Source organism: Mustela nivalis (genome assembly GCF_964662115.1).
Source record: "Mustela nivalis genome assembly, chromosome: 1".
NCBI lineage: Eukaryota > Metazoa > Chordata > Mammalia > Carnivora > Mustelidae > Mustela > Mustela nivalis.
In genome coordinates, this window is record NC_139020.1 from 134155704 (window position 1) to 134183253 (window position 27550).

Genomic DNA, 27550 nt, shown 5'->3' on the forward strand with positions numbered 1-27550 from the left:
CCACATATGTAATTGCAAAATTTTCTAGAAGCCATAGTTTAAAAAGTAAGAAGAAACAGGTGAAATTAATTTTGAAATTTTTTATTTAACTTAGTATATCTAAAATATTGTCATTTCAACTTGTAATAAGGATAAAATGTTATTGAGGGTTTTTTTTTTTGTCTCTTTTTCCTGATGTGTATTTTACACACTCTAGTACATCTCAGTTTCAGCTAGTCACATTATAGTTGCGCAAAAACCACATGTGGCTACTGGCTACCATATTGAACAGCACAGCTCTATACTCTCACTACATATTTATGTATTTATCTTCCCCATTTTACCATCATCTCCTCAAGGAGGGAGATATTTCGTTCCTCTTTTTATTCAAGTTGTATTGAAATTTAAAATATATTAGTATTGTAAAATGTTTGGGAAAAGCTAAAATGTCCTTGGGTAATATCAGTGGAAGAACTTCTTGAGGAAAGAGGTAGTAATACTCTTCTCCTATTTACCAGGCAGATCATCCCCTAATTATTATGCTTGGTCCTTCCATGCTTCCAAAAGGCAAAGTTATACAGGAGAAAGCCCAGAAAAGAGTGATAAGATTAGTAAGGGGTCTTCCAGTCAATGCCTTTTAAGGAATGACAGAAACCTTGATGATACTTCACATGGGGTTTGGGAGGTACGGATGGGCATGAAAGAGTATGGTCTTTAAAGGCTTGAAGAATTGTTAAGAGCAGGAATGAGTCTTTGTTCCTCTGAGAATAGAACTAAGGTCAAGAAGTAGAAATAACAAGGGGTCAGATCTCAAATAAACGTTAGGAAGAACTCCCCAACTGAAGATGACCTGGTTTACCTAAGGACCAAGGGATCACCCTGTGCTGGAGGTTTCTGACAGCTCACCTTTTCAGGGTAGATGGCAGAAGATTTCTAGCATCACATGGAACAGAGACTTAGACCAAATGATTTCTAAACATCCTTTTCCCCCTGTGGTATTGCAGTTCCATGAGATCATACCTGTAAGCACATTTGAGTCCTTTAGAAAAGTGTGTCACCACATTCTAAAATATTTATGTGAAGGTATGCTTGGATTTACTTTCACCTCTTTTAATGAGGTTCTAAAACAGCCACTTTAAATTTATAGATATTTACTAACCTTTGTACTTCACTGAAGAACCTGGTACTTGCATATTTTTTTCGTATTTCTATCATTAAACATTGTTCACTGTCTTTAATTTACTTCCTTCTGTCCTCTGGCTCACTTAGAGACTCTGGATTTCGTAGACCTTGCTTGGAAAGGCTTGATAAGACAAAAACGAAAATCCTGTAAATGGGATATGATACATTTCTTTGGAAGAGTTGCTGATTTGTAAACATTCAGGAAACACTTGGCTTAGTTATTATTCTAGTAAAGATTAGCTTTTTATTTACATAGCTCTTTGCATCACAGGTTCTCAAGTACTTTAAAGATAAGCAGAAATAATCACAGTGTTAATAATCATCAGTGTTAACTCCCCAAGCTTCTTTGTTAACATTCAGCAAGTAGTCTTTAGGTTTGAGCCACAGCTTACAGCCTTGGTGTGTTACTTCCAAAGAACAAGAAATTTGTATTTTAAACTGATGATTGTATCTCAGGTCGAGGATTTTGAATTTATTGGTTTTGTGGGTCCTTTTCAATGTTCAGAAATGCAGGAAAGGGTGTGTTAGTATTATATTGATAAAATATATCAAAGTACCAATTTCTAAATTTGCCAGTGCTTCTGAGTGAATCTGTAGGAATGGATTGTCTTTTTTCCAGAATCGAATATGTTTATGTGTTTACTAACTTCCATATAGGGCTATGGAACACACCTGATGAATCACTTGAAAGAATATCATATAAAACATGATATTCTGAACTTCCTCACATATGCAGATGAATATGCAATCGGTTACTTCAAGAAACAGGTAAGTTTTTCACTGTGCAACCCTGTTCTGTCATTTCTTTTCTTTCTTTCTTTCTTTTTTTCTTTAAAGATTTTATTTATTTATTTGACAGAGAGAGATAGCAAGTAGGCAGAGAGGCAGGCAGAGAGAGAGGAGGAAGCAGGCTCCCCGCCAAGCAGAGAGCCCGACGCAGGACTCAATCCCAGGACCTGAGATCATGACCTGAGCCGAGGGCAGAGGTTTTAACCAACTGAGCCGCCCAGGCGCCCTGTCATTTCTTTTCTTAATATATACTCAGGTAGCCTTCATCGAAGGAAGTTTTTCCCCCTAGCATTTTCTATTTATAAGAAGGACATGGCAACTACTTGTTAATCCTTAAGCCAGGACTAAGCTTCAGATTTTAGTAGCGGTTATAACCAGCACAGTAAGTACTAGAGATATGTTGAGTGAGTGAATGAATGCCCTCTATAAAGGAAGTATAATATTGCATCGTGGAATTCTAAAATATGGTATCCCCAGGCTAAGGAGAAATTCCCAGGGCTAGGTAAGTAGAGTTCTCTATGAATAAGAGAAATAGATTTCTGTGGAAATCTATTTGTCTGTGGAAATCCTCCATTTATGTCATCAGAAAGAAAGTTATGAATATTATGAAATACTTCTTAGAATCCTTTTTTGGCAGCACACAGCAGGCTAGGAGCTTGGCTGCCATCTTGGTCCTTTCTTACTAGAAGTTTTCAGCTCAACTTTTTTAAAGATTATTCATTGACTGCATATTTTTTTAAAATAATGCTTTATAATTCCTAAACATTTTCATTTACTTCTCTAACTACAAAAATAATGTAAAGTTACTATAGAAGTTGTGGAAGGCATAGTAAGTAGAATGAAGAAAAATCTATTGTAATTCTACCACCAAAGAGATGTGCTGTTACTATTTTAATAGGTACCCTCCTAATAATTGTTCTGTGTATGTGCTAATGTGTATATATGGATATAAATATAAAACTGGGCTTCTATTATATGTAATTGAATTACTTGCCTTTTCACTTAATCTGATTATTAATATTTATATCATTTTTTAAAAAGATTTTATTTATTTGAGAGAGAGAATGAGAGAGAGAGCATGAGGAGAGGGAGGGTCAGAAGGAGAAGCAGACTCCCTGCCGAGCAGGGAGCCTGATGTGGGACTCCATGCCAGGACTCCAGGATCATGACCTGAGCTGAAGGCAGTCACTTAACCAACTGAGCCACTGAGGCGCCCCAATATTTATATAATTTTTGATGGTTCTTTGAAATTTTATGGTATAATTAGAAAATACTTCATTAAACCAATACTACATGTTTAGGACATTCAGGTGTTTGTTCTATGTAAATTACATTTATAACTGTGTGTTCGTAGGTATGTTACCTCATCTGTGGTAAGTTTGCTTAGAATAAATGTCTAGAAGTAGAGTTGTTTCCAAATATATCTGAGGTTTTGTTATGCATTGCCAAATGCTATAACAGTTTCTGTCCTTTTCAGCAATATATAAGGGGGTTCAGGAAAAAGTTTGATGATTGAAAAACATTTTTTTTTTTTGCTCCTTTCCTAGATAATAAATTGTGTATGTTTATATTTATTTAATTATTGTGAAGTTTGATGTGTTTTTTTTCTTGTTTTTTTTTTTTAAAGATTTTTTTATTTATTTACTTGACAGAGAGAGATCACAAGTAGGCAGAGAGGCAGGCAGAGAGAGAAAGGAGGAAGCAGGCTCCCTGCCGAGCAGAGCCCCATGTGGGACTCGATCCCAGGACCCTGAGACCATGACCCGAGCCGAAGGCAGCGGCCTAACCCACTGAGCCACCCAGGCACCCTGATGTGTTTTTACTTATGCAGTGGCCCTTTGTGTTTCTTTTTCTGTTTTTAAATTGCCAGTTCATTGTATTTTGCCTCTTTTTCTACTAAAATATTTATTTTCACATTGATTTATGAGGACTCTTTATATATGAGGATATTAACATCTTATTATTTTTCTCCCATTGGTCAGTTGTTTCAACATTGCTTGTGACTTTTTATATACAATTTCTTAAAGACTTCATTACATAAAATCTGTTGACTTCTTTATATAAGTCTCATGTAATTAGAGAGCTTTTCTCCCTCTGATGACAGATAGTTAATCTCCTATTTGTTTTCTTCTCATTCTTTGGGTTGTGTCTGTGACTTTTATAATAAAACTCATTTGGGAGAACTCAGTGGGATTGTTAACTGAAGGCTTGAGTATCAGCTTTCTTGGGCTGCAACTGCATTGCAAAGCTTGAAATACCAGTCATGGTTCTTAAATGACTTGTCTGTAGTCCTCTATGAGGATGATGGTAATGATTGCTTGGAGAATAAATTTTGCTGAAAGGGAGGCAGTGTCATTGTGGTAGTCTGAATTCCAAGTAATTCACTGCAAAGAACTGAAATAGGCATTATAAGGAAAATTATGTTTATCATATAAATATATGAATATATATCCTGTAGCACTTGGTTATTGCAGATTAAAGTATATAAATGAACATATTACAGATAAATGTCACTGACACAGCTACACATTACAATGGTCTGGAAGTTTTTGCCTATATAGTTAGCAGGGGTTTCATTTAATCAATATTGAAGTTCTAACTATTGTATATGTATATTTTAAAGATTTAATTTTGGGGGCACCTAGGTGCCTCAGTCGGTTAAGCCTCTGCCTTCAGCTCAGGTCATGATCTCATGGTCCTGGGTTCAAACCCTGGTCAGGCTCCCTGCTCAGCAGGAGTCTGCTTCTCCCTCTCCCTCAGCACCTCCTCACTCCCCACTTGTGCTCTCTTTCTTTCTCTCTCAAATAAATAAATAAAATCTAAAAAAAAAGGAAAAGGGTAATAAGTAATTAAGTAATGACTGTACCCAATGTGGAGCTCCAGCTCACAACTCCAAGATCAAGAGTCTCATGGTCCAGGGTGCCTGGGCAGCAAACTTGGTTTCAGTCTAGGATATGATCTTAGGGCTGTGAGATCGAGCTCTGCATCCAGCTGTGCACTCAGCATGGAGTCTGCTTCGGTTTCTCTCTCCCTCTGCCTCTGCTCTCCCTACCCCTCAGATAAATAAAATCTTAAAAAGAAAAAGTCATATGCCCTACTGACTGACCCAGGCAGGTACCTCTAATTACTGTATTTTTTGATAAACTTTTCTTTTAGAACTTAGATTGGTTTTTGATTTGTTGAGAATCCTGGGGTCCCCTCCCCAATTTGGGAGAATTTCAATTTAATGGAATTGAAGAGGAATTAGGAGAATGTTCAATTTAATGGAAAATTCAACCATAATATTAGGTCTGTTAAAGAACTGTTTAGTATAATTTGTGTTTTACTAGGGTTATTTTTTTTATGTTGTCTTGCTTCCTGTTTGGTATTTGATTCTTGATGTTTTTGAACTCCACAGTGGGGATGCTGATCCTTTCCTGAGTAATATGATGAGAACTTGAAAAAAGTCTATCTTGCTGCCTACCATACAGTTTGCACTCAGTGGATATTTGTTGCACAGTGGCTATATGAATGAATTTATTTGCATTGCAGGGTTTCTCCAAAGAAATTAAAATACCTAAAACCAAATATGTTGGCTACATCAAGGATTATGAGGGGGCCACTCTAATGGGATGTGAGCTAAATCCAAGGATCCCATACACAGAATTTTCTGTCATCATCAAGAAGCAAAAGGAGGTAAGCACGGGACCACCTCCTGTTCCTTCTCTACAGGCTGGTCTTTGTCGGGTGAGTTGCGTGTCTCTGGGCTCTGTGTGGATGGCTCTATGGTGTGTCATCATGATTTCGGTTTGCTGTGGTTTGTACAGATTTCTTCTTTGATGGGATGCTTGATCTGTTTCCTTTCTAGGCACCATTCCTAAGAGGGTCAATACTTGTTAAATGGGTATAAAATATAAAACTTGTAAAATATGATGACATCTTACCTTCGCCTTCAAGGCCTTTACAGTTAGCCTCATGCATCCTTCCCAGACTTCTTCGCTTATCTAAACTCTTCTCTAAAAGCCATTACTGATGCTTTAAGCCTCTAGCTTGGTGTCTTTATCCATTTCCTACCTCACTTTCCCAACACACGTACGAATAGGACCACTTGGCCTGTGTTCAGTTTCTTCTTTGAACTTCACTATCACTAGTTTGATCCACTTATTTGAATTTTTGTTACTCCTCATCTTATATGGGCATTTATCTTAGAGATAACATTGCGAATTTCGAAGGCCTGTATTTGTAGGAATTCAGTGATTTGCTATCCCATTTTGGGGTGAAGTCTTTTATACATAAGAACTAAAAGAGAAACAGTTAGAGGAAAGGTTGAGAGATTTGACTATGTAGTATTTTTACATTTGTCCAAGACAGAAGAAAATACCATAAAAAGAGCATAACTGGGGAGTGTGCATTTATTAAATAAACGAATTTTGTGTTAAGCCCAAGATTACCTCCTCGCTGCCCCTAGTTCATTGGCGTTCAAAAATGGGGTTTGTGGCTATGTCATCCCTCATCATTTCCACTTTATACTCCTGTTACTCATTTTAGTGCATTCTTTTTCTAGCAAGTAACTAGAAAAAGCACCTGTCTTAAATCCCATCTTTGTTTTCTTGTTTCTACTAATGACCCTTAATCCCAGTTCTTGGTTGTTTGTCAGACATCATCAACATAATAGACATAAAAGTCCTTATGCAGTGTTTGGTGCATAGTAGGTGCTCAAGAAATATTTTCCTTTTTACTTAATGTGGGTCAGGTTTGTTCTTATGAATGTGAGCAAAAGGTTACTTTTTTTTTTTTTTTTTTTAAAAGAAAACAAGAACAACCTTTGTTGTTGCTTGCTCAGAGATGCCAGCCTTAGAGTAAATTCCAAATAGGGTACTTGGAGAGTTAATAAAAGCACAGCAGGCCCCTCTCTCTGTCTCTTTCTAAAGAGCTAGCTTTCTTCATTGTTCTCTTTGGGGTTTAATGAGCAGGTCTGTATTCAGCAGCTCCCCATTCAGCATGAGGGACTGCTGGCCAACTAGAGCCATCACCAGGCAGTCAGCTGCTGGGTCCTCCTTCCTCCTCTGAGGAGCACCCATGCATCTCTGGTGAAAGAAGAGAGCAGGAGTCTCCTGCAGATTCACCTAGTCTAGATCTTTTGGCTCTTAGTGCACACAGGGCAAAGCCATAAACACAGAGCTAGCAGAGCAGTCAGTCCTTTAGAAGACAGTGCTCCTTCCCCTTCCTTTTGCTCATCCCCTCTTGGATCTCATCTCCCTCTCACCTCCCCTTCCCTGTTTGCCTCCAATCTTCTCTAACACATGCCACTGAGTAGATGATGCAGGCTGGGAGCTATTAAGCTAGTTTCTTTCAAAGAGACTCGAAGTCACCATAATAAAATACTGGATTTCATGTAGTATCTTCTTCCACAGAACTTGAATGATTTTCACGAGTATCTTTATTTCAACTTGGGAAAACCCTCCTTGCAGAAAACAGGGACTGATGGTATTAGCAGACAAGTTGTATGTAGATGGAGGGCTTTGCTGGCCACTGAAAGCATGCATGAGCAGAATAAGTTGTGGTTGTGCCTAGTGGAGATGGAGAGAGAAAGCTAGTGCAGTGGGACAGGGGAGCAGAGTAGGAGTTGAGGGCTACTTCGTGAGTGTTGACTACAAGGGCAAGAGGAAGGTGCAGTCCTTTAGGGGCCTAACATCATCGGAGGTGTCTTTGTGGGAAATATGTTTTGAACTGTTTTGAGCCTGCTGAATCCCATCAGCATGAGCAAAGATTCAGAGTCCAGCATAATTAAATTCATGGGCACATGCACAGCTAGGACCCTAGGTGTGCCAGTGAAATAGCCACTGTTTGAGAAAGTATAACTAGGCCATGAGAAGGCAGAGTTGGGTGTATATATGCATGTGTGTGGGGGTGTGGAGCTGGGATGTAGGGATACATCTCAAATCTTCATCCGAGAGTAAGGTGACGAGGGACTGGGTTTGGAGGATCCAAAGTAAGGGTGACGCCAACCAATGGGATTTCTTTGTAAGAACACGTGCTAAGACTTGGTGACGTATTAAAGATGGAAGAGCTCCCCCAAATCTTGTGTTTGGGGAGACTAAAACTGAAGCGATGAAATGGGAGAAGAATTTGAGGGAAGAATGATGATGACATGGTGGAGAATTGCAAACATTTTTGAGGAAGGTGAAGATAAAAGACTGAAACACAAGTAAAGTGTCTCCTTTCTCCAGGGTAACCCTTGGAGGCAAAGAAGGGTTAAGAAGCTCTCCGCTGTCATTACGAGTCACTCACTAGGGCTCCGCCACCTTCAGGGTGCTACACAAGGGGTATGGAAGCCACCTGGGTGGGTCATCACATCTGAGAGTATCCGTGATAAAGAGAAAAAGTTTAAAAATTATATTTGAAATTATATTTTCTGAAGGTGTTTATTTAAGAAATTACCATTGGCATTCTCTTTTAAAAAGACTTAGACTGGGGTGGGGTGCCTGGCTCTCTCTGTCAGAGAGCATCTGACTCTTGATCTTGGAGTTGTGAGTTCGAGCCCTAAGTTGGGTGTAGAGATTACTTAGATAAATTTAAAAACTTAATTAGGCTTACACTCAGGGTACCTGACTGGCTCAGTCAGAAGAGCGTGTGACCCTTGATCTTGGGGTTGTAAATTTGAGCCCTATGTTGGCTATAGAGATTACTTAAAAATAAAATCTTTTTCTCTTTTTAAATTTACTTATTTTAGAGAGGGAGAGCATGCAGGTGTGGGGAGGGAGGGGCAGAGTTAGAGAAACTCAGATACTCCTCACGGAGCCAAATGCCTAATGGGGCTGGATCCCACAACCCCGAGTGCACTATGTGAGCTGAAATCAGTAGGGGGACACTTAACCAACTGAGCCACCCAGGTGCTCCCAAAAATAAAATCTTTTTTTTTTTTTTTTTAGAGTGTTATTTATTTGACAGACAGAGATCACAAGCAGGCAGAGAGGCAGGCAGGGGGGTGGGGAGCAGGCTCCCTGCTGAGCAGAGAGCCTGATGTGGAACTCGATCCCAGGACCCTGAGATCATGACCTGAGCCGAGGGCAGAGGCTTAACCCACTGAGCCACCCAGGCGCCTAAAAAAAAATCTTAAAAAAATAAATTAAAGAATCTGGACTCGTAAATAAACAAAGAGAGAGCATGCATTTAGATCTATCCTATCCAGAGTAGCAGTCACTAGGTACATTTGGCTCCTGACTGCTTGATACATGGCTAGTTGAAATTGAGATGCTCTCTAAATATAAAACACTCTGATTTTGAAGACCTGTTAGGAATAAAAGAATGTAAATGTAAAATATCTCCTACTTTTTTTTCTGATTATATGCTACAGTGATAACATTTTGGATGTATTGGATTAAATAAAAACATAAAAAATGTATTGTTAAAGTACAGTTTCTCCTGTTACTTTTTACTTTAAAAAATGTGGCTACTGGAACATGAGTGGATGAGGAGGGTGGGCGCCTTTGTGGCTCAGTTGGTTAAGCCTCTGCCTTCAGTTCAGGTCTTGATCTCAGGGTCCTGGGATTGAGTCCCCAGTCTGGGCTTCCTGTTCCGATGGGAGCCTGCTTCTCCCTCTGCCCCTCTCCACTGCTCCTGTCCTCTCTCTCTGAAATGAGTAAAACCTGACATGAGCTGATTGCATGATATTTCTGTTGCACAGCAGTGAACTAGCTTTACCAGACATACACTTTTACTAGTCCCAGTCACCTTATGAAGTTCTTTGTTTAATTGTCAGGATTAAAATGTGTTCATGCTGGAGCATTTACCAATGATACGTTTGAGATCAAGCTGTTAGGAACTGGAATTTTTAGTTTACCTTTGTGAATTCAATTACTGACTGCTACTGTGTTTTTCTTTCTCTCAAATTATTATTTAAATTCTAGTAAGTTAACTTACAGTGTAATATAAAATTTAGTGATTCATCACTTATAACACCCAAAGCTCCTCACAGGGGCCCTTCTTAATGCCCATCACCCTCTAGCCCATCCCCCACTGCCCTCGTCAACCCTGTCTCTTATGGTTTGCTCCCCACCATCCTTTTTTCCCTCTCTTTTATTTTTTCTTTTCCAAAATCAGTTACGACATAGTTAATTTCTGGATGGCTATTTTTAATTAATTTTTCTTTTTAAACGGGAAACAGCACTGTTTTGGAAATAGTTGACCTCAGTACTTCAGGAACTATTTAACAAAACAAACTTCTCTCAGAATTCCCGAATCATTCATCCTGGGGGTGATATATGCTCATATCAGGGGGTGTGTTGCCTCAACAGTTTGGAGCCGCTTTTCTGATGCAAAGAGTATAGGTTAGGGCTCAAGCCTTGAAAATTTTGAATAATATCAACCTTCCTGGGACTGGGGACTTTCTGAGGCCTGTTCGAGTGCCCTCCAGTCCAGAGAAGGGAACACTTCGCTCCTAGTTGGGGGATATGAAGAGGTCCAGGCACTGGGGCTTGGGCTGGGTAGCTGATCAGCTCCAGCAGAGGCTCCTCAGAGAAGGAGGGCAGGGCACCTGACTTCTGTGCCAAAGAGGACAGCGGGCCTCCAGGGTAGTGTGTTCTCTCACTGTTGGCTTTTTTGATGGCAAGGGACAAGTATTCAAAAATGGTTGTGTGAGGGGCACCTGGGTGGCTCAGTGGGTTAAAGCGTCTGCCTTCGACTCAGGTCATGATCCCAGGGTACTGGGATCGAGCCCCACGTCGGGCTCTCTGCTTGACAGGGAGCCTGCTTCCCTTCCTCTCTCTCTGCCTGCCTCTCTGCCTACCTGTGATCTCTCTCTGTCAAATAAATAAATAAAATCTTAAAAAAAAGGGTTGTGTGAATGCCGCTGGACGGGTATGGTATAATAGTACATTTCCAGGTCTTCTCTGTTCAATTGCATTCACCCTCTCTCCCTTTCGCGTCCCGAAGACTTTATTTAGGAGACCGACTTTTTAGGTGGACTGATGTCATCTGTAGCCAACAGACTTCTGTTACTAAACGCATTTTCTTCCTATGCTTTACAGATCATTAAAAAGCTGATAGAAAGAAAACAAGCCCAGATTCGAAAAGTATACCCTGGACTTTCATGCTTTAAAGATGGAGTTCGGCAGATTCCAATAGAAAGCATTCCTGGAATTAGTATGTATAGATCTTCTTTAAAAAGCAAAATCTTTCGGGTTTGCCATGCACTGTGTTTGAACCGGTTGCCAGAGTGCAGTGATTTGGAAAGCTTTTTGCCTTGCTTGTCTCCTTTTGTGGTGTTTGGTGTTTGTAGTCGTGTGGGAGCAGATGCTTTCCCTTTGCCTTTTCTCTACTGAGTGCAAACAAATTAAGGAGGACTTAGATGACTCCTCCTTATAGCTGTTCATATCTATCATTTACTGAAAGATGGCTGTGGATAGCATGGGGAAATTCTACTTTTACAAATGGGGAAATTGAATCTCAGAATGGTGAAGTCCTTTGATCGCAAATAGCCCGTGGCCAGTAACCGTCAGAATTAGCCGCAGTGGGATGCTGGTCTGCGGATTTGTTGCCGTGTGCACCCTTGCTCATGCTCTCAGGACTGCAGCCCGCCCAGGTGTGTGCTTGGACAAAATTGTCTCCAAATTTCTAGAAAAGATGATTGGGAAACATGTAATTTGTTTCATGTTCCCTATTTTAGAGTAGTTTTCCCAAGGGTTCTTATCTGTGCGCATTAGAGAGGAATTGTTATGGATGAGAACTTGCAAAATAGCTGTTTTTGTAGATCGAAAGCTGTCGAATAGCCACACTTTCATTGAGTTCAGATCCAGGGTTTTGTAGCATATTGAAGATTGAATACACAGCACAAAATCAAACAAACCACAGCTCTCCAGAAAAAAGTAAGACCTTATTCCGGCAAGATACATTCCTTCAATACAATAGCTACCCTATAGCAGATCTGACTTTTACTTCTAGACCTAGAAATTTCACTTCCCTACATTACCCCTGCTAATGGCATCATAGCTATCACATTGCTGAATGCCCGCTTGTGCCGGCATTCTTCTGTTTTGTTTTTACATACATCAGCTAATCTCAGAAGGGATAATATCACCTAATTTTTAGAGTTCTGTTTTATAGATTGATAAATTACAGAGGCAAAAGGTTAAGTAACTTATCTCGGATAAGTTTGCTTTTAAGGAGAGAGCAAGAAATTAAATCCTTGAGGCTATAGTTTCTTTCTGCTGCACTAAACCATCTTGTATTACAACCATCTTGTATTGCCAAATAAAATAGAGGCCAGGATAAGGTTTGCTCTAACCTAAAATAACAGCTTAACTCTTTTTTACGTGGTGATTAGCAAAATATGTGATTTAGAGTTTAAAATATACACGTGCCCCCAATACTGGACATACTTATTTTTTATGTTTTCCTCTGAAAAGTTGGGAGTTCCTTCTTTAAAAAATGCCAACAGAAAGAGATGTTGGCTGTCTTGGAAATATTTCATGCTGTTAGCTATAGAAGGAAGTAATTAATTGCAGTTGATTTCTGTCTTCCCAGAGGTAGACTTTTATTGAGGCATGCTTGTAATTTATTTCACTTTTGTTAACTATTACTTTTGTTACTCTCTTGACCAAAAGCAGTTCTCATTCAGTGTTTAATTTTGTTGACATATAGGAGAGACAGGCTGGAAGCCGAGTGGAAAAGAGAAAAGGTAAGTAGGATGGGTGAGGATATTAATGGAAGTGATTTTTCTCTCCTTCCAGAAACTTAGAGGAAGCAGGCAAACTGCTTATAATCACCCATTAACAGCACTTGCTGCTTTTCAGTTTTCATAAAAAATCTGGGATGGCTCCCATTTTAGGTTTTGGTCAAAGTAAGCAGAATAGGAATCCCCTGGCAAGGGGGCCAAAAACTAATCATGGTTCTCTGCTGTTTACTCTTTTCCTTTCAAGTAAAGAGCCCAGAGACCCTGACCAGCTTTACAGCACTCTCAAGAGCATCCTGCAGCAGGTGAAGGTGAGGGTCTTCTTTTCATTCCCCTCATGCAGATTTTTGAAATGATTTCCCACATGGAATTTCCATATTAGATACCTTACTTTTTTCTTTACTCAAGAGCCATCAAAGCGCTTGGCCCTTCATGGAACCTGTGAAGAGAACAGAAGCTCCGGGATATTATGAAGTTATAAGGTTCCCCATGGGTAATGCCATTAACATTTTCTAAGTATAGATTTAACTCTCTCTGGATGGCGGTGTGGGGACACGTGGTTGCTGAGGTTGATTTGTACTCTTCTGTTGTAGGGTAGGGTGTGTGTGATGGGCGGGGGGGTTCCCTGCATCCGGGCCACTGATACAGAGCAGAGTGATAAAGGACAGGTGGGTGGCCCAGTCTCGTTAGACATGCTTGCACCTTTGACAGCCACCTGCTACCAGCACTGGATGCAGAGAACCCCGGTGGCAAACTGCACCCAGCCATAGATGCGAAAGCTGGCTGTTCGGACATCACCTGATTTACATTCTACCCATTTGGTTGCACATGGAGAACTTCAGGCTGTCCTCTTGATATATTTTGAGGCTTTTGATAATTTTTGAAAGTGATGCAAAAGAAGTTGGAGTAAGGCTGCTTGCCTGCTTCACTGGCAGAGGGAGAAATCCTAGTAACTCAGTTCTCGATTTTCTATGCTCTTGATGGATACTATTAGTGTCACTATTTATATTCCCGTTAAAAGCTTTGTTCCACATCCAATGCCAGACAAACACAAAATGCTTTAGAAATGTAGAATTGTGGAATTTGCTGCTGTGCCTGCACCATGCTAAAATGATTAATTGAGCCAATTGAGAATCCAATTAAGCTAATTTGGCATTGTGTAGATGACAGACAACTAGCTGAACTGTTTTCAGTCAGTTGTGTGGCCATTGTTGCGGAGACAGCCTGTGTCTTCTGTCCCTTTTCTACCTGCAAACTGTTCCTGGTACTAAGATGTTATTAAAATACGAAAGGAAGAATGAAAGGGCTCTATTAGCTCCCTGATAAAAGAGTTATTTGTGGGTGTTTTCTGTAGCATTAATTTTCACATGAGTTTTCACTGTCGTCATTGTAATGATTTTGGTAGTCTGTCCTCCTTGACATGGACCTTCATCCATATGCTTTTCTTTCTCTGTTCTCTCTGCCTTGCTTCTTTGTATCTTAGTTATGAAAACTGAAGTGTAAGGGTTGAGTGAGTCTAGAATTCTGAATGGAAGAGTGTTTGGGGAATCAGTATTTTCTTTTCTTTTTATTCTTTTTTAAAGGTCTTATTTTTTTTTTTAAAGATTTTATTTATTTATTTGACAGAGAGAAATCACAAGTAGGCAGAGAGGCAGGCAGAGAGAGAGAGAGAGGGAAGCAGGCTCCCTGCTGAGCAGAGAGCCCGATGCGGGACTCGATCCCAGGACCCTGAGATCATGACCTGAGCCGACGGCAGCGGCTTAACCCACTGAGCCACCCAGGCGCCCTAAAGGTCTTATTTTTAAGTAATCTCCATACTCAACATGTGGCTAAGACTCACAGCCCTGAGATCAAGGGTCCCATGCCCCCTTGCCTGAGCTGGTCACATGCCCCTCAGTGTTTTCCATCCTGTAAAAAATATGTTAAAACCCTTTATTTTATTTTTTAAAAAATATTTTATTTATTTATTCGACAGAGACACAACGAGAGAGGAAACAAGCAGGGAGAGTGGGAGAGGGAGAAGCAGGCTCCCACTGAGCAGGGAGCCCAATGTGGGCCTCGATTCCAGGACCCTGGGATCATGACCTGAGCTGAAGGCAGACGCCTAACGACTGAGCCACCCAGGCTCCCTGTTAAAATCCTTTATGCCCATTTCCAAACTTAACTGACCTTTGCATCCTCATCGCCTGGACCATCTCAACTCCTTTCATGAAACACTCATAGGAGGTTATATAAGGTTGGGGGAGAATAATTATCTTTCAGCCCTGCTCATGTACTCTCTGAAGACCTGCAATGGTAGTTCTAGAAGGTCCCCTCTGTCCGCTCTGGAAATGTTTTGCTTGGTCCAGCCCGAGAAGGGAATGAGCCTCTCCAGTTGGATACCACCTGCATGCATAGCTGACTGCTCGAGTGGAATATTGGCCCTGTTGAGCAAGCCCAAAGGTAGACTGAGGTGTGTTCTAGACAAAGTTACAACAGTGAGTGGTGCTTTTTAGGGGAGCAGTAATATTTTTCTTAGGGTGCCTTTAGGTGCTGGGTGAAAGGTATAGTCTTATCCTTAAGACGGCCATGCTTTTAGGGCAAGACTGACAAATCTGTAATTTTACTTTCCCCCATAATTGCCTTCTCAGCTTTTTCTAAAAACATTTCTTCTCTTTCCTTTGTGCTCTCAGAAACTCATTTTCTTCCATAAGAATGAGGTCCAGCCTATATCATTTAGAAGTAGTCTGGCCCAAGCATGTCTTCTTACCATGCGTGGATTGCTGGGCAGGGTTTTCCTATTTACTCAGAACTCCACTATTGGTGGGAGGGATGAAAATTGAATAATTTAATGATTTTTCCATATGTGATATCACTGATACTTAATCACCTTCTTTAACATGCCATTTGGTCAGTAAGCTTCTAGTAAGGCTAGAGGGAGAACGATGTTATTTACTTATTTAAAGATTGTATTTATTTATTTGACAGAGAGAGCACAAGCAGGGGGAGTGGCAGGGAGAGGGAGAAGCAGGCTCCCTGCTGAGCAGGGAGCCTATACAGGGTTCAGTCTCAGGACTTTGGGATCATGACCTGAGCCAAAGGTAGACACTTAACCGACTGAGCCACCCAGGCACCCGAAAGATGTTATTTATAACTTAAGAATAGAATAGAAATATAGAAAGAAAATAACACAGAATTGATTTTAATTATTCTGAAAGATCCAAATACTTCTATGACTCTCATTTTGTTTCTGCTGTAGCTTAGGCTCTCTCCATCTCTTCTTACCCCCTTTCTTCCAAATAATAGTTTGAAATCTTTTGGATAAACTTCTTTGTGCCATGTTTCATTCCCCCCACCCCCTTTTAGTTACACAACTCTTCCTTCTAAAACATAAACACTGTATTGAGCAGCATATCTTAAGTGGTAGGCATTAGGTGGTAAGGTAGATATCCAACTCTACCTAGAGAGGCACAGTTAATTTCATTGCTCTTCTTTCATTTACTGAGAGGACATCTTTATCTGCTCAGTCACACTTGGGTGAGACAGCTAGTGGGTATTTGCTGAGCCTTTATAAAGTATCTTAATACTTGCCAATTTTTCTCTCCTTCTGAACCGTTTTAGTTAGAGAAGAAAGAAAATTGAAAGTTGAACTCTCAGATACGATGACATACCACTAACCAAGAGAAGCTTTAGTCAAAGGAAGTAGGCAAAAGTACCTATTTCGCATTTTTTTCTTTGGTGTTTTGTGGTAGATTTAAGATTTTGACACAAATGAATTCTCCCCATTTTTGGATGTTGCCCATAAATTTATATATCTCACTAGCTGATGATCCCAGTGTATTCAGTTATAAGTTTCTTTCCTTCTGGAAAATGTGATAATATAGTGGGAATTTGGGCATTGGTAGAGCTATTTTATTTTTTAAACAATTTTGACTTACTCTTCCATGTACAGCTAATATAATTTTTTGACAGAACCAGACTTAAAGACAACTAGGGGACTTATAAGTAGACAAATGTTAGCATCTTCTTTTTTTATTTTTTTGTATAAGATTTTTCTCTTTTTTTTTTTTTTTTAAAGATTTATTGATTTATTTGAGAGAGAGTGAGTGAGCGCACATGCTAGCCAGGGGAGGAGCAAGAGGAGCGTAGGGAGAGGGAGAAGGAGAGAAACAGACTCCCCACGGGGCGTGAAGCCTGCTGTGGGGCTCTATCCCAGGACCCTGAGGTCATGACCTGAGCCAAAACCAAGAGGCAGCTGCTTAACCAACTGAGCCACCTAGGTGCCCCTATTTATTTGAGAGAGAAATAGGTGCCCCTATTTACAGAGAGAGGGAGAGTACATACCTGTGCGGGGAGGGGCACTGGGAAAGGGAGAGAGAATCTCAGGCAGGCTCCATGCTCAGGGCAGAGCCTGACACAGGACTCAGTTCCCACGACCCTGAGATCTTGACCTGAACTGGAATCAGAAGTCAGGCACCTAACCGGCAGCATATCTGAGCCACCCAGGCATACAGAAATGTTAACGTCTTCTAATCTGCATGGAATTTTGTAAATTAGTTCTAAGAGTGAAGAGTAAACAAGCCCCATGGTATTTTTACAAGTTCATTTTTTAAAAATTATTTATTTATTTATTTTAAAAGGCTTTTATTATGTATTTGACACACAGAGAAAGAGAGCAGTCACAAGAAGGGGGAGTGGCGGGGGGAAAGGGAGAAGCAGGCTCCCTGCTCGGCAGGAAACCTGATGCAGGGCTCCATCCAAGACCCTGAGATGGTGACCCAAGCCAAAGCAGACGCCCAACTAACTGATGGAGCCACCCAGGCGCCCCTATTCTTACAAGTTTAAATAAAAGTACTGTTTTCATTTGTAAAATGATATAATTTAAAGCAAGTGAATATATTAGGAAAATACTATTTTTACAATAATTTTTCAAAGCTTACTTGCTTTAGAAAAGAAATTACTATTTGTGTTTTGTTTTTTTACTGTCTGTGATTCATATTTCATGCATGGAACATGAAACTAAATTCATTTGAACCATTTTATATGAAAGGAACCTGGTGTATCTGTAGATTTATTTATGATCAGTTTTTCTACTTTAGTTCTGTTTCTGCAGCTCTAAACAACTGTGAATGTAGTGAAACAAACTCAGTCTTATTGTTTGGATTTAAGTAATGAAATGATTCAGACAAATGTTCCACCTGCTCTACTCTGGGTAGAGAGAGCCTCTTCTGTATAATTCTGGATGAATAGCTAACAGTACTTAGTTTATCGTACTTACCACTGCTGATCTACTTAGCTTCCTTGTGCTGAATAGGGGATTGGGCCAGATGACTAATAATGGTCCTTTCAACGCAAAAATGCTGTGATTTTACACAAGAAGCTCTCACAACAGAAACAACATAAAATTTAAGAACTGTTTTCTGTGATCCTAAGAATGTCTCTTAAGCTTAGGGCTTGGGATGATAAAAATGTAGCCATGCTGATGACATAGATTTCTCTCCCTGTCTTCTTTTTTGTCAGCTACTGTTTAAAAGGAGTCAAAGATTGCTAATATTTTTTTTTCCTGTGCAGATCTGAAAACCATGAGCGAACGCCTCAAGAATAGGTACTACGTGTCTAAGAAATTATTCATGGCAGACTTACAGCGAGTCTTTACCAATTGCAAAGAGTACAACCCCCCTGAGAGTGAATACTACAAATGTGCCAATATCCTGGAGAAATTCTTCTTCAGTAAAATTAAGGAAGCTGGATTAATTGACAAGTGATTTTTCCCCCCTTCCGCTTCTTAGAAACTCATCAAGCAGTGTGCCTAAAGCAAGGTGGTTTAGTTTTATAAAGAATTGGACATAATGTATTGAAGATACTTACTTGTAAATGTAATAATTAGCACTTTTGAAAAACAAACAAACAAAACCTCCTTTTAGCTTTTTCAGATATGTATTTAAATTGAAGTCATAGAACATTTTTATTTTATGGAATAGATTTTAAGCTATTTACTACTATTGTAAATTTTCTATGGCATGTCCATTAGCTGAATATTCAATAATAGATGATCAGGGGTTTCCTCATAACCTGTGCATGAGGAAATTGCACATAGTACCAAGATTGGGGGGGATGCAGAAACTTTTCAGACCATGAATGTTTCCATTTTTTTCTAATGGAATGTGAGAGTTTATTTTTATTTTATTCTGAAGGACTTTAAAGAAGGGATACATGATAAAAAGCCCATAAAAGGTGAAATATGTGATGTTTGAAGTCTCATGGTAGACTTTTTATATATATATTTTTAAAAACACTCATCTAGATGAGGTGCTTTGAGCAGTTCTGAAAAATGCAGTTCCAGAAAAGCAACTGCTTTGATTCCTAAGGAAGAAATTCTAAATAATGCACACTTTTTTATAAGCATCTGGATTTTTGATAATTCTGTCTACCTACAATAAACTCGTGAGCACATAACCACTATTTTAATAATTATTTTCTCTACACAGATGTGGACTATTATATTTGACTTCGCTTATGCAGGCCATAAGTTCCAAAAGGCAATCTGATGCATAGAGGCATGCATTTAAAAACACTTGAGGTTAAATCAATGTGCTTTAATAAGGAACGATGCATCATCTACATATGTATCAAATTTGGTGAATCCTTGTTCTAACAAATAAGGATTTCTTTCCCTTTTCTATGATGTATGCAACCCCACTGATAATGTATTATATGAACATTTTTCCTTTTGCATCTCCAGATTATATTCATTGTCTGAGGTGAATTAAATCAACAAGATTTGCTGTCAGTATTTTAACACCTACATTGGAAGACAGACCCAGGGTAGTATCCCACTAAAATCCATCATACAACCTTATTAACCTGTCTTGGGATTCCAGCTTAGTGCTTGGAAATATCTCCTGATTAACACTACATAGCAAAGTGGGACATCTGCCATCCCAACTCTGGGAGAACCAACTAATATCAAACAAATGAAGGCCATTTTGATGGTCTTTGACACTAATTTTTATGATACAAATTTATAAACTGATTTTGTAAAGGACTAGGTTTTAAAAGTATATTTAACTTGATGTTTTCTATCAGCATAAATTAGTTAAAATGGTCATGTAATAGTTGTCAAAAACAGTTGCCAGAGATAATCTGCACGAAGGAAAAAAACCTGCAAATGGCTGTTTGCCAGTGGGAAGTATGGTTTTTAATATGTAAGAGATATTCAGAATGCTCACACCGAAAAATGCCTCAACTTTTATAAGAAACCACCTTGAGTAGCATCTAGATTTCTAGTGAAGAATGATGATACAGTTTGGATTAAGTATCTTGGACTGGTTTTAAACAGTGCTTTGTCCTGAATCTGCCAAAGCATCTGTCCAGCTTGGTATCCTGTGAAAGTTGTTATTTTCTGGGTAGACTTTGTTATAGAGTATTGTCTTTAAAATCAGATTGTCTCTTCTATATTGAAAGCATTTTTATGTTTTCTAATTTAAAAATTAATATTTTCTTATAGATATTGTGCAATAAAGCTGAAGTAGGATGTGTGGTTTTTGCAAATGCTTTAACAGCAGATAAAATTTTACATTTGTAAAATTAATATATTGTACTGGTACAACATAGTTTTAAATTATATTTTAAAAAGCTCTCAATTTGGTGGTGTGTTTTTTTCTTCTAGCCTATTAAATTTAACAGGGCAAGTGTTTGATCTGGTTGTTGACCATCGACTATACCCATAATTCTTAGATTTTAGGCATTTTGTTGAAGATGGTTACCATTGTGGCATTTGTTGGAAGTTTCATAAAAATTCACAGCCCACCAGTGAGGGAATTTCAAGAGGAGAGACACTCGAGTGTGTCTGTGTCTTTTGAGTGGTCCACTGCATCTTGCCCACTGTCATTCATTAAACAAAGAAGAAAAAAGTCCTACGGAAAGAAGAGTGTTACTCTTTTAGAAATTAGATATTTTTTTCCCCAGTTGCATCGGTGAAATAGATGAAGAGACAGCTAAAAATACAGCTGATTCTTACACATCTCCTCCTGAGCTTCTCATGTGCCTCAGAATGGTGACTGCAGGAAAGAATACTGTGTCCTCTCTGGAGTATGAGAGAATGCTTTTTCTTTCTGAATCCTGAACCAACTGAGAAGTCAAAAGAATAAGGCATCTGATGGCCAGAATATCTTTATTAATAATAAAATGGGTATTGGAGAATGTGGCTTGTATATTTCTGGAACATGGGCTAATACTGAACAACATGACTGGCTTGCCAGCAGCTTAGCACCACTGCCAGCTTCCCCTCCAAGGGCAGGGCCTTTACCACCGAGCTCAGGGCATGGCCAACAGCAGTGCTGCTCTTTGGAGGCAGGCCAGCTCTGAAGAGGTCCAGGTGAGCGAGCAGCCACACAGTGCAGTCCTGAGCCTTCCCGTAACTCATCAGTTAGAGGGAGGAGTGAATAAGGGCAGAGGGAGGCTGTGGGCTTGTCCTTCCTTCTGCTGAAATGTAAACATCTGGATTGGAGAAGAAGTCTCCTTCCCACTCCATCCCATATATCTGTATCAAGAATCGCTACAAAGTTGTTTTTTTCAATACATGTGAAAGCTGGTTGTATTCATTAGAATAGTGAAAAGACTGAGGTTTCATACTACCTGGAAGTAAAATTTTAAATAATGAAACCTAAGATAGAAACAAGATCAGACTGAGGCACTATGGACAGATCGATAATGTGCCACCTCTTTTAGCTGAGAGTCTTCAGACCAGCCCTCACTGTTTTAAGAGATGTAAAACCTGTACAGGACTGGGTTGTTGGAGGCAGCCTGTGGCTTTTTTCCACAATGTTCTGCGCCGGTCTGCTGCAGTGCTCATTAATGAGTGTTCTTCTCTGAGCAAAGTAGAAATGATACTGTGAAGTCAGAGCTTCAGCAAAGTAAACAGAAGATGCTGAGAGAAGGTGAGGGAACACCCGTAAGTATCATGAAAAGTTTTTTTAATGTAATTTATGTAGGTTTATGACTTGGTTTCTTTTTTTTTTTTTTTTTAAGATTATTTATTTATTTATTTGTCAGAGCGAGAGCGAGCACAGGCAGACAGAGTGGAAGGCAGAGTCAGAGGGAGAAGCAGGCTCCCTGCAGAGCAAGGAGCCTGATGTGGGACTCGATCCCAGGACGCTGGGATCATGACCTGAGCCGAAGGCAGCCGCCCAACCAACTGAGCCACCCAGGCGTCCCTATGACTTGGTTTCTTTATGGGAGCACCTTTCTTTTTTTGTGGAACAGAGATAAAGCTGGAGATTCTCTCTGGGTTTATTAAAAGCAGTATATTTCAACAAGTCAGAGAAAAGCGAAGAAAACAAAAGTCCGTGTTCTTACTCCCTCTTTATTGGGAGGTGCAACACAACCTTGGCAGAATTAGTTTAAAAAGATGAGAAACTACACGACTGTGTGTGTGTGTGTGTGTGTGTGTGTGTGTGTGTGTGTGTGTGATTTTCTGAGCTGAACCGAAGGTTATCAGTTTTAATTTATGTATGTTTAAAAAAGTTCTTTAAGAGAAATCCCTTGGAGAATTTGTTGGAAGGTAGGGAGCCTCTCAAAGTCATGCACATGTTCATGCATAGGTACTTTTTACATACCACTTTACTTGGTTCTTGGACCCTTTCTAAAATTCACTGGTCTCTATTCTTTGCTCTCTTGTTAACCACTCATTTCCTACAGTTAAGAGATGGGTATCCTGTTTATGCTTGAAAATAAGAACAGAAAAAAAAGCAGTCCAGCAACAGAATAGGCAAAGGGTTATAAGAAAGTGCTTGAGTTTGGTTAATCTTCATTGTTTTAAAGAGTTGAATAGAATACAGACATGGTTTATACAAACCTTGTGACCAAGTTCTAATTCAAATCTTTCTTTTCCCCATACAGTGTTACTAATTCAATGTGCCAGCACTGCTTCTACTCCTTTTTTTTTTTTTTTTAAGATTTTATTTATTTGACTGACAGAGATCACAAGTAGTCAGAGGGGCAGGCAGAGAGAGAGGGGGAAGCAGGCTCCCTGCTGAGCAGAGAGCCCAATGTGGGACTCGATCCCAGGGTCCTGGGATCATGACCTGAGCTGAAGGCAGAGGCTTTAACCCACTGAGCCACCCAGGCGCCCCTACTGCTGCTACTCCTTAACACACTCACACTTGTACAGTCATAGCTTGTTTTTTAAAAAACTCAACATCCCCTTCTGTATTAACATTAAAAAAATTGAAGTATAATTAATAAACACGCAATACAACACAATATCCCACAAAGCACATATAATAAAATACACAGGTCTTAGGTGTAAGGAAAAGAAGTATCTCTCAATCCTACACAAACTCAGAAAAGAGATGTGGGAAGACTTCTGAAATCATTTTTTAAAATTTTTTTTAAAGATTTTATTTATTTGACAGAGAGAAATCACAAGTAGGCAGAGAGGCAGGCAGAGAGAGAGAGAGAGAGAGAGGAGGAAGCAGGCTCTCTGCTGAGCAGAGAGCCTGACGCGGGACTCGATCCCGGGACCCCGAGATCATGACCTGAGCCGAAGGCAGCGGCTTAACCCACTGAGCCACCCAGGTGCCCCCTGAAATCATTTTATGAGAGCCAGTATTGTTTACCCTGATACCGAACCCAGAAAAACAATTCTAAGGAACTATACATCAACACAACCCTCAAAAACACAGATGCAAAAGATCTTTCACAAAATACTAGCAAATGGAATTCAGCAATATATAAAAATTATAAGAGATCATGACCAAGTGGGGTGTATCTGATTAAGTCAAGGTTGATTTAACATGAAACTTCATTAATGTAATTATATGCACAGCATATAGGAGAAAAAAAATGTTCATCTCAATAGACAAAGCATTTGGCAAAGTTCAACACCCACTCATAATTTAATAGAAAAACAAGAAGAATAAGAGGAAACATCCTCAATATGATACAGATTATTAATAAAAACTTAAAGCCCATCACAGTAATGCTGAAAAACCAAATGCTTCCAAGGTTGAGATAAGAAAAAGTGTCTGCTCTCATCACTTTCATTCAACATTGTAGCGGAGTTTCTAGTGAGTGCAGTAAGGCAAGAAAAGGGCATTCAAGGCAGAGGAGAACCCTTTGTAGACAATAAGGTCATGTACATTAAAAAAATTCTAAAGAATCTACAAAAAAAATGAATTTAGCAATATCCATACATGAAAATGAATTGAATTTCCATAAACTAGCAGCCAACAAGTGAACATGAATTTTAAAAATACAATTAAGTCAACAATATGAAATGTTTAGGATAAAGTAATAAAATGTGAGCAAAAATTAGACCACAAGACTTCTCAACAGCAAAATTAAGACCATAAGAAAATGAAATTTGGGGGAAGTAACTGTCAACCTACATCAAGAGTGAGGGAAAAATTCATTTCTAGAAAAAAACTTGACCCTCATCAAAATGACTTATAAAAGATATGCTTCAGAAACTTGGACTTTGGAAATACAAATTAAGCCATTACAGGATAGCCATTTAATAAAAGTAGAAATAGAGACAACTTGACCAATCCAGCAGTAAACAGTATAGAAAAAAGAGCAGAATAGATAGCATAAAAATATTTGATAGAAATAAATCAAATTTAGGAGTTATCAAAATAAATGTAAATGGACTGACTGCACTAGGTAACATGACAATTCAATTTGAACTAAAGCCAAAACTTAGTAATATGCCCTTTAATGAGATATATCTAAAACATTAACATAGGAAGTCTTAAAGAAATGGAAAGAAAAAATAATATAGTAAAAATACTAATATTAACCATATGCAGGCAAATATTAACCATATATAAGTTGCCTTAGCTATATAAGACATTAAAACAGCATTATGACGAAAAAGAGCGACTACAACAGTGATAAAAACGACAGTTCACAGGAAAATCAGTAAACCCAGAAATTTTGTGGAAGATGTTATACTTTTAGCAAATGAGGAATCAAGACAAAATTAGTAAAGCTGTTAAATATTTGAAAACATTATAAAACACTACATTCAACAATTAGAGAATTTATATATATTTTTTGGCACACACTGTTAAACATTTGTAAAATTTGACAACTTAGTCACAAAAGATTTAACAAATAGCAAAGAATCAACATGATACACATAACATTTTGATGTATTACAAAAGGAATAGAACTCCTTAACAATAGAATTCTCCACTTTTGTATGAAAAAAATAATTTTACATAACTGGTAGGTCAGAAAAGAAATCACCAAGTTAGAAAATACTTGAAATCAAAGTTAAGGATAATAAAACACACTGAAGAGGTCATGCAGTAAAACAAAGAGGCCAAAAGGTATGACTTTAAAAATTTATGTTAATAAGGAAGGGTAGGGGCACCTGGCTGGCTCCCTCAGTGGAGCATGCAGTTCTTGATCTGAGGGTCAGGACTGGAGAGTTTGAGTCCCATATTTAGTGTAGAGATTACTTAAAAATAGAATTTTTTTAAAAAGGAAGGCTAGACAGCAAGGAGTTAGAAGTTAGAAAATGACAACATAAAAATGTGAATGGAAAATAACAATAGAAATTAATAAAGTAGAACATGAAAAATCTGAGGATCAACAAAAACTGGACCCTTGAAAAGATTAACAACTAGCAAAATAGATTCTGTACAAAAGAAAGCAGGCAAAAAATAGGCAAAAAAAGAAGTGACAAAACTAGATAGTACAGAGATTTGAAAATTTAAGAAATACTGTAATATGCCACTAAATAAAACAGATACATATGCAATTCCTAAGAAAAATGTAATTTAGCTAAATACAATAAAGAAGGATAAGAGAATTTATAATCATTTAAAAAACCAAGACAAAGATTTGCCCACAAAACACAGGATAAAATATTTTTAATGGCAAGTTTTACCAAACCTGATTGATAACAATTTATTCCACAGAGCAAAAAAAGAAGTTCTCAACTAATTTAATGAGGCTAGTATGGCCTTGTTTTTAAATTTTATTTTATTTGCGATCATAGGTATAAAAAATCCTAAGCAAAATATTAGCAAACCAATTCCATCTATGGTTTTAAAAACAATGCAACTTGTAAGAAATAATAGAGGAAAAACTTCATGACATTGGATTTGGCAATGATTTCTTGGGTATAACATTGGGTATAACATCTTGGGTATAACATCAAAAGCAAAGAAAACAAAAGGAAATACTGATAAACTGAACTTAATCAAAATTAACTTTTGTGCATCAAAGGACACTCCAACAGTAAAAAGCCAACCCACATAATGGGAAAACATTTGTAGATCACATAGATTTGATAAGAGATTAATATCTAGAACATTTAAGGGACTCCTAAGATTCATCAACAGAAACAACCCAATTCAGAAACAGGCATAGGACTTGAACAGATATTTTTCTGAAGGAATATAAGTGGACAATAAGCATATGAAAAGACGATAATGCAAGTCAATATACCACAATGAGATGCCATTTCATACCATTAGGATAGGTATTATGGAAAAAACCCACAAAACAAGTATTAGCAAGGATATGGAAAAACTGGAACCCTTTGTACTCCTGGTTGGAATATAAAATGGTGCAGCCACTTTAGAACACAGTATGTAGGCTCATCAAAATATAGAATTACTATTGATTATCAATTCCACTTCTGGATGTATATTTAAAAATTAAAAGCAGAAACTCAGGTTTTTTTCTTAAAGAGTTATTTGACAGAGACACAGTGAGAGAGAGAAGACAAGCAGGCGGAATGGGAGAGGGAGAAGCAGGCTTCCTGATAAGCAGGGGGCTGGATGCAGAGATTGATCCCAGGACCCTGGGATCATGACCTGAGTTGAGGGTAGACGCTTAACCTACTGAATCACCCAGGCGCCCCTCAAATAGATCTTTGTATTAGCATATATACAGAAAGTGGAAATGACCCAGATGTCTACTGATCAACAAAATGTGGTACATATACCCAATAGAATACTATTCTGTATTCTAGCACTTGAATACTTGAAAAGGAATGAAATTCTGTTAGGTGCAGACATGGATAAATGAAATAGGCCACACACAAAAGAAGAATGTGTGATTCCATTTATATGAGGTACGTGCAATAGTCAAATTCATAGAGATAGGAAATAGAATAGTAGTTACTAGGGGATGGAGGGGTGGAGTTAATGGATAGTTACTGCTTAATGGGTATAGGATTTCAGTTTGGGATGATGAAAAGGTTGATTGCACAAAAATGTGAATGTATGTAATGCTACTGAACTATACACTTAAAAATGATCAAAATGATAAGTATTTCACCACTATACTACAACAAAAAAAATGTGACTATACAGTAACCAGCCCATTGCTAGACAAATAAACCAATAGAAACCTCAGTGTATGTCAAAGACAGCAGATAGATTAGTCTGAATAGTGCTGAAATGGTAGGCTATTTTCATGGAAAATGAAATAAAATCAGATCCCCATTTGACAAAATACCAAACAGTTTAAAGACTCAAGTGAAAAAGAGAAAGTACCAAGTTTTAGAGAAGAGAAAAGGTGATAGAGGACACTGATATTTAAAGGGAAAAGGTGATAGAGGACACCGATGTTTAAAACTCCCGAACATCATAAAAAAAAAATAAGAATAAAGTAGAAACCAATAGTTATAACCCATGTAAATAAAGACAAGGCATACTATCCAGAATATATAAAGAGCCCATTCTGTTAAGAAAAAGATATTCTGGTTGAAAAGTGGGCAAAGTACACAATATGCAATTTATAGAAGGAATGAGTGACCAATAAACATTTGAATTCTCAGAAGTAATTAACTCAGATAAAATCTCATAAATAATTAAAGAGAAACCACTTCACATTAATTGCCTTAGGTGATTTCAATGTCCAATGATACAACATGATAGTGTGTGGGGAAACTGGCACTTAAACACGTTGCTGAGAGGAGAGTGATTACACTCCTCGTGTCGGAATTGG

At 38.5% G+C, this 27550-nt stretch overlaps 1 protein-coding gene across 5 annotated transcripts in view; it reads left to right on the forward strand.

Moving 5' to 3' along the window:
• KAT2B (lysine acetyltransferase 2B) overlaps positions 1-20223 on the forward strand; it is a 102325-nt gene extending 82102 nt beyond the window's left edge. For 3 of the 5 annotated variants that reach the window (XM_082747757.1, XM_082747758.1, XM_082747761.1), the window contains exons 12-18: positions 1819-1929; positions 5482-5625; positions 10959-11073; positions 12571-12607; positions 12849-12912; positions 13010-13094; positions 18152-20223. In XM_082747757.1, the coding sequence (XP_082603883.1) occupies positions 1819-1929; positions 5482-5625; positions 10959-11073; positions 12571-12607; positions 12849-12912; positions 13010-13094; positions 18152-18345 (750 nt within the window). In that variant the 3' untranslated portion in view covers positions 18346-20223. The remainder of the gene's footprint in view (positions 1-1818; positions 1930-5481; positions 5626-10958; positions 11074-12570; positions 12608-12848; positions 12913-13009; positions 13095-18151) is intronic. The other 2 variants (XM_082747759.1, XM_082747760.1) reach the window with 1 other exon arrangement.
• The last annotated feature ends 7327 nt before the right edge of the window (positions 20224-27550 follow it).